We start from the raw sequence: 7895 nt of genomic DNA, 5'->3' as shown, positions 1-7895 counted from the left end.
CAGTCTTAGGCGTGGACGTGGCTGCAGACATGACCTTGATGTCAACCTAGACAGAAAAGAATCCACCCTAATTAATTGTGTTTAGAGCTGCTTTGCATTAACAATTGTCTCCTAATCAGAGGATACAACTGAAATCTTAGTGAGAACAATAAGCTCATTTCTTCTTGTTTCTTATGGAGACCCTAAGTGTCCCTCAAGGATGCTGAGTGACCACCTCATCCATGAAAAAACTAGTTAATGATACTGTACATAAGGAATGTTTTGACTGTAGTGTGTGTGTGTGTGTGTGTGTGTGTGTGTGCACGCGCGCGCATTCAGGGCTATTTTTTCTTTTCAACCACAAAACCAGAGAGGGAAGTGTGGGATCAGGTGGGCCGGGCCTGGCAGAAACCTCATGACTGTGTCCCCGCCTCCCTGTGCTGGTGGAGGCGTCTGCAGCAGCATTTAAATTCCGCAGGCCCAGTCTGTCAGCAGCAGCAAGAGGAGGCAGGAGCTCAGCATCCTCTGGCACAAGACTCCTAGGCAGCCGCAGCCTTCTCCGCCAGAAGCCAGCAGAGGTAAGCCCATCCTGCGCTGCCCTGTGGCTGACACGTGGAAGCCAAGAGAGGTAAGCCCACCCTGTGCTGCCCTGTGGCTGACACACTCAGCTGGCCCTCTGGGGGAGGTCCAAGCTGTGAGGAAAACAACTCGCGCTGTAGAGCAGGTGGACTTGGATTGCGACAGTCATGAGTAAGCAGATGGACGCAGTGCAGTTCTCCTGGATCGCAGGTTTCTAGGTATTTTGAAACTCACTCAAATGCAAAACTTAAAAATATGTCCACTGGGTCCTAAAGAACTAAAACTACTGATTCTGACCAGAAAAAGGTAAAATTCTTTGAAATGACTGTTCCTGCATCATTTTCAATGTCTGCATGATTGTGGAGGCAATTGAAAGGATCTTTTGTGCTAAAATAAGCCAATGATAATGTTATTTTTTGAATGTCATAATTTATCTCATGTTTAAGGAGGGAAAGCTGTTTCTGAATAAACTATCTTATTTCTGGAGTTAGCTCTTTAAAGGTTAACCAGCTGGCTGCGTGACACATGCTCAGGCTCCTTATTACAAGGAGGGAAGCTACAGACTGTGTTCTCTATTCCATTTCAAATTTCTAGAGTACCTTATTTAAATAACTTTCAAGATACCTTTATTTTCCCTAAGAGCCATCATCTTAATTTTAGGTAAAAATCATGTCTGAAATGTATGTTGGAAAAAAGAAGAAGACAATTTTTTTTCATAGTGTGATTTTTAGTATGTGTTTTTCTTCCCTGGAAAATAAGAACCCTCTCACACAAGTTTATTTTAGTTATTAAAATCACTGTTGCCTTGTTTTAGGACAGCCGGTGGTATCAGATAACAGTGAGTCCTCTAAATTTTAGAGTAAACTCAGACTTAATAAAATTCCCCTCTCCTTTTCTAACAAAGATAGAAGGAGGGGTAGAAATACAAATATTAACATCAAATATAAAAATGTTAAAAAAATTTCTGAGAAGCAGAAATGATTCCATAGAACATGTTATTTGAGGGTTCTCTGTGCCAAGGCATTTGCAAAAGGCGAAGGGCATGTTTTAACCTCTGAAGGTGACAAAGGTTCCTCACAAATATTTTTCAGGAAAAATCACCACCATGAGGATTGCTGGGATTTGCTTTTGCCTCTTAGGCATTGCCTACTCCCTCCCAGTGAGTACAGCTGAATTATAAAGAAAATTCTTGAAAATAAATGATTTGTATACAGGGGACACATTCACAATATAATTTTTCTTCATGTTTTCTGTTTCCAAGGTTAAGGAGGCTGATTCTTTCAGCTCTGAAGATCACCTGGTAAGCATCTTTTTAGGTTCACCAGACTGTTAAAATCATTTCTGCATCTACTGCAAGAGGTGCTATGAAAATTTATTAAAAATTTAATTATCTATCACATATCAGCCCTGTTAATTTCTAAGTAGTTATTGACTCCCTGCTATAGATCTATGATAGTTCTAAATACAGTATATTTTGATAAATATATTCTCTTAAAATCAAATTGTGTGTGTGTGTGTGTGTGTGTGTGTGTGTGTGTTACTAAGGATTAGATCTAGGTCATTTACACTGAACTAGAACCCCAAACCTCTTGTGTTTATTTTGAGACAAGGTCTTGCTAAGTCGCTAAGTTTCTCAGGCTGGGCTCAAACTTGCATTCCTCCTGCCTCAGCCTCCCAGAGTTCTGGGATAGTAGTTATGCATCACCAAGCCCATTTTAGGTCTTTTAATATAATAAAATTATGCCCCAGACAATTTCAAGCAAAAATTTTAGGTAAATTTAGAGAAACTTTTCCAATGTAGAGAAAAGCTGAGTTTAAAATACACCTCAGCTGCTGATCCAAATCGCTTGCATGACCCTAACACTCACAATATCGCCTAAGATACTTGCTAAGAAGCCCATTGTGAAAAGAAATCTGTGCTGTTTGCATCTATTGTGCTTGTCAGCTGACTCGAGGTCACATTTTCCTAACCAAGCATAAGACCAAGCCAAATTCTTTATTACAATTATTCGAGCAGCACCATAGAAGTACCTGCCCCTCCACAATAGATGAAACTGGGCCAGCCACACAACAAATGGGCCTTGTCCCTACAGCTTAGACAAAAAGGCACACAGAGTTCAATCCCAGAGGCACAGAATAAGGGCCAGTCTAGCGCTGCCTGGGTTGAGGCAGGGAGATTGCTTAAAATGACACAGCAAGAGAGGTGTTCTGTGAGCGCATGTGTGACCGGTGCATCCCTGGTGTGGGCATGGGCATGTGCCTGTTCTCCAATTGATCTAGAACACAGGTGTTGACTCATAATAACAAGCCAGAAAGAGTAACATTCTCAGAGAAGATAGAGGCCCCAGCAGAAGCAAGAACGAGTTCTGTTTTGAATGGAATAAAGGGTGACAAGGGTGCATTTTTCTAGTATTTTTGTCAGTTCGTGTTTGCACAATGTCTCTGAGTGCAGAGTCAGTGCTTGAACTTCACTCATTGTCATTCTTTCTTCATCCCCTCCCTCCCATCTTTTCCCACTCCCTTTTTGTCTTGCTCCCCCTGCCCTTTGAGAAAGAGCCAGCTGCCTACTTCCTACTATGTATCCTTTATTTTGCTTTTTAATTATACTTTGAGTTTTTCAAGAGGCTCCTGAAGCCATGACAGTGAGACTGAGGTAGAAAAAGGGGACTCACAATTTTGCTGCTGGGGAATTTGATTTTTAAAAATTTTAATTAACTTACATTTAAATAGCTACACGTGGCTAAGGGTACCATATTAGATAGCACAGCCATCGAGTTCCTCTTTGTTCTGTGGAGAGGAAAAGATGTTTCAGGAGTACTTCACTAAGAAGAAAGTTCAGCCAGCAAGGGTAGAACAGGAAGCAGTGTGAGAACTAAATAGAGAGCCATGGCACCCAGGGTTGAGCCCCAGCTCTGTCACCTGTCAACAATTAAGATCACCAAGGCTGTGTTTCCTGAACAGTAAGACGGGAAAGTACTGATAACTGTCCCACTGAGGGATACGACTAATATTTGTGAAATGTCTCAATAGAATTCCTGGTCTACAGCAAGTGCTATTAATACTTCAGGAAGTGAAACTATAAGAGAAAATACATGATAAAAGATAAAGTTCTGACATATGGTGCTTCTGCAGAAGGGTTGGCAAAATACAGTTTTTCCAGTTTATAGCTTTGAGATCCCTGTTTCTTTTCTTAAAGATGATAAATATGTGACTTTTTTTCTATAGCGCGACAACAAATTCCCAGAAGCTATGGCTTTATGGTTAAAGACTGACCCGTCCCTGAAGGAGAATATTATAGTACCACAGGTACTTTCAGACTTCTTAAAATGAAACAACTGTGTGATAGAACCACTCAGGCCATCCCAGCTGGTCATGGGGATTCTTCCTACTGCTTGGTAAATGTGTGGCTATCCTTGTGGTTTTTCCCTTGTTAAGCTGTCCGCCAATGAAGATGAAAAATAAGACCAATTTTGGATTTAAAAAAACACACTTTTGAACAAAATCTGAGCATGTATGATGAGCACTAATGGAGTCATTCCTTTTCCAGAATTCCGTGTCCTCTGAAGAAGACAATGGCTTGCAACAAGAGGTACGTTCTTACTTTAATTCAAAGACTCGTCATGGGAGACTGGGAGAAAGCCGGCACATGGACTCTCTTCTCATGAGATTCCATTAGCGAGTATTCCTACAAATTGTCACTCTAAATCTTGATCAGAGGGCTGGGGAGATATCTCAGTGGCATAAGTGCCTGCCTGGCAAGCGTAAGATCCCACGTTCTATCCTCAGTACTGCAAAATAAATAAATAAATGAAACTTGATCAGAAAGAAAACACGTACTTACTAAATTTCAGAATTATAAGGATTATTTGGGTAACTTAAATGTTGTAGTAAATGTCTACGGATGCCTGTTATTTGAAACACTAGGCTTCTACAATTCATGTAAGATTTTTTAAAACATCTAATAATCTTATAAGAGTATAATTAGTCATACAAAGATCAAAATTTTGACATTAAAGTGTTGTTGTTCCTAACATAATAATTTAGTAAGTATTATTAGGATGCTTAATTATTGATCAAAGAGATAAATTTATTTTCTTTAAGATTTAACTATGTATCTCTAAAAGGGCAAATTAGATAAACACCCATTGTGTTTGCTAGCTTGAAGTTTACTGGAACTTAGTTACTTCAAATAAAAGATTAGAACTACAGTGTGTACACACATGTAGCACAGGCACCTATTGCTTACTCATAATAACATAGGGACATGGTTATAGGTTTTGGAACACACAATAAAATGTGGCTGTTCTGGTATCTGGAGGATTTTTTTTCCCATAATTTTATTGATAAACAAATAGCAATGAGACTGTTTCAAATCAAATTGGTAGGACAGTTTCAATAATTAACACATTGCATGGAGGATTTTTATTTCAAATAGAAAAATCAATATCACAATTATGTATCTGTGATCTTATATCTATTACATTATGTTATATCATTAAATTTAGTAAACTGAATGACCTCTAGTATGTACAAAGAAAAGCAATGATTTTGTATGAATGTTCATACACATACATTTGACTTGAAAACATATGGAAATGATGTTTATTTGAAACCATGAATAGTTCAGAGTGTTATTTCATTCATCCCTATGTGAAAGAAAATTAGAAAATACTTGCAAAGATTCTGAAACTAAACAAAACAAAGATAGTAAAAGCCTAAGGCAGCATAAAAGATAGGGGAAAATAAAAATCCAGACACTCATTTGCGGCATCCTGATTGCTAGACCCTCCCAAGTAACTCCAACGAGAGCCACGACCACATGGACGACGAGGATGATGATGACAGGGATGAGGACTCCGTTGACACAGATGACCCTGACCACCATTCCGATGAGTCTGACCATTCTGACGAATCTGACGAAGTGGTCACTGAGGCTCCCACTGAGGGTCCGGAAACCCCTGCCTTCAGTCCCATTGTGCCCACCGTAGAAATATACGATGGGCGCGGCGACAGTCTGGCTTACAGTCTGAGGTCGAGGTCTAAGAAGCTCCACATTTCTGATGCGCAGGTAAATCCCATAGAACTTAATTCTACACACAGTTTTTATACTCACTAGCCAGTCAGCAACCAGGCAGGCACTTCTTAGCAATCTACTTTATGACCACTAACCACAAAACAGGGCTCTTGTTTTTGTTAAATCCACATAATTTCTTCCTAATTTTATCACTCAAGCGGAATTCTATTTTTCAAGCCCTGACTCTAAAGCATTTGTTGTACTTACAGTTTTACAGACAAAAGGCAAAGCAATTTGAGAAAACCGCTATTTGTGAAATACAAGGATCACACTTTCAAGCCAAATACTTAAATACAAGGATCACACTTTCAAGCCAAATACTTAAGAGAATTTGTAGAGCCACAAACCCAGGCAAAGGATCTGGGTTCCGCCCAGGCTTGCCATTTTCTGTCCACTTTACATTTTAACTTTTAATTTATTTTTTCTTCATGAAACTCAGAGATAATATCTATCTCAGAATTTTCATTACATGTAAAAGTAATATACATACTAAAGTGGACAACTTATACGAAAAGGAAAAGGATCGGCAAAGTACAAAGTACTGCGCCTGCTGATGCTTTTTTTTTTTTTTTTTTTTTTTTTTTTGGTCAGCCAAATTAAGACAATGTTCTGTACGGCTTGGCCTAAAAGCTAGAGATTCAGAGAGAAGCGTAACGTCCCTATTGCTGGTTGCTCACGTAATGCCCCTCGCATCTTACTCAGGACCCAGATGCTACAGATGAGGACCTCACCTCACACGTGGAGAGCCAGGAGTCCAGCGCTGCACACAAGGCCGTCCTCGTTGCCCAGCGCCTGAATGTGCCCTCCGACTGGGACAGCCATGGCAAGGACAGCCATGAGTCCAGTCAGCTGGATGTCCCGAGTGTGGAGAGCCACAGCCAGGAGCAGTCCCGAGAGCGCATGCGGAAGGCCCGGGACAACAGCGGCGAGCACTCTGATGTGGTCGACAGTCAGGAAGGCGCCAAAGCCAGCCAGGAACTTCCCAGCCAGGAGTTCCCCAGCCACGAAGACCCCCAGAGTAAGGAGGAAGAGGGACGCCTGGAAGTGCGCGTTTCCCAGGAATTAGATAGCGCCTCTTCCGAGGCCAAATAAAAAGAAAGAGCAAGTTCTTTCTTTGCTTTTGGTCAGAAGGAAAAAAAAAAAATGCAATAGAGGGAATTGAGAAAAAATATGAAATGCTTACATAGCAGGTGAATGTATAAGTGTGTGGCTTTGGAAATTAATGTTTTCAAGCATTCGTTCAACTTGTTGCTTCATGGTAATATCCTTGTAGCCTAAAAGCTTTAGCATTTGTCTGTGTTCTTTTCATAGAAGAAATTCAAGCCATCACTGCATTTTAATGTTTGCTATTCTTTTAAGAATAGAAATGTATGTAGAGGCAGTCAAAATACTTTCACATACTTATCAGAGAGAATGAATACTTTATGTCACTATCATCTTCTGTTTTTTAAATTAGTGTATATTTTGTTCTGATTATTTTGTTGGTGTGAATAAATCTTAAGTCCGGAATGTAATAAATTTGGTGATGCCAATTGCATTTCTCTTTTGCATTCTCTCTTCTCTTTTGGTTTCTCATATGTTTTGGTACAAATGTGAGGTGTCCCCCGAGGGCCTCTGGCGCTGAGAAGTGGAGGTTTTGCAAGGTGACTGGGTCATGGGGCAGTGTGCTCATCAGTGGATTAATCCAGAGATCCATGCAGAGCTGACTGTGCTGCTGGGAGGTGGGGCTGGCTGGAGGGAAGGAGTGGCCTGGATGATTACATCCCCCACTTCCTGTCCATCCTCCTGTGAGCAGCCTGCCTCTGCCACTCCCTGCCTGTGGACGTGGACTGAGACTTGTGAGCCTGTGGGCCAGAACAGCCCTGCTCCCTTAGGTTATGGGTGCCAGGTACTTCATTCCCTTTAGAAGAACTTCCCTAGAGCACCTTGGCTGTGTTGCAATGAGCAAAGTGTTGCTGTTATAATAAGAGGCTGGACTTAGGAGAGAGCAGGTCGTGGCTCAGGACCCAGGGTTCATTTTCTGGCTGAGCAGTTCTCTGTGGATGAAACGAGGGTTAAGTGGCAGTTAGTATTTGGCTACATCCCTCTAGCAACTCGGGATTCCCCAGAGGAATGCTTTTTTCTAACTTTTAACACAACTATTACAAAAACCAGTGAAAACCTAGATGCAATCACAAATTCATTTTATTGTTTCTCATCACTGCCCATTATCTTGTTCAGTAAACTTACCAGTTTCCTGCCTTTGGTGAGGACTTGGGTAGAG

The 7895-nt window shown here is 40.9% G+C and overlaps 1 protein-coding gene across 1 annotated transcript; it reads left to right on the top strand.

Moving 5' to 3' along the window:
- Positions 1–452: 452 nt before the first annotated feature.
- Spp1 (secreted phosphoprotein 1) lies at positions 453–7169 on the top strand. Its single transcript, XM_004629257.2, has 7 exons — positions 453–557; positions 1650–1717; positions 1820–1858; positions 3784–3864; positions 4106–4147; positions 5342–5626; positions 6335–7169. The coding sequence occupies exons 2-7, from the start codon at positions 1664–1666 to the stop codon at positions 6722–6724; spliced, it is 891 nt and encodes a 296-aa protein (XP_004629314.1). The 5' UTR covers positions 453–557; positions 1650–1663; the 3' UTR covers positions 6725–7169.
- Positions 7170–7895: the final 726 nt, after the last annotated feature.

Source organism: Octodon degus, unplaced genomic scaffold (assembly GCF_000260255.1).
Source record: "Octodon degus isolate 3935 unplaced genomic scaffold, OctDeg1.0 scaffold00028, whole genome shotgun sequence".
In the NCBI taxonomy this organism is placed as follows: Eukaryota; Metazoa; Chordata; class Mammalia; order Rodentia; family Octodontidae; genus Octodon; species Octodon degus.
The sequence above is the reverse complement of the archived record's forward strand: the minus strand, read 5'-3'. Positions and strand labels throughout refer to the sequence as shown.

Bases quoted from the DNA above. Each gene is read 5' to 3' on its own strand.
- Spp1 (XM_004629257.2), top strand. From the start codon at position 1,664: ATGAGGATTGCTGGGATTTGCTTTTGCCTCTTAGGCATTGCCTACTCC. The intron at 1,718-1,819 runs GTGAGTACAGCT...TCTGTTTCCAAG, and splicing joins GCATTGCCTACTCCCTCCCA to GTTAAGGAGGCTGATTCTTT. The intron at 5,627-6,334 runs GTAAATCCCATA...CATCTTACTCAG, and splicing joins TCCACATTTCTGATGCGCAG to GACCCAGATGCTACAGATGA.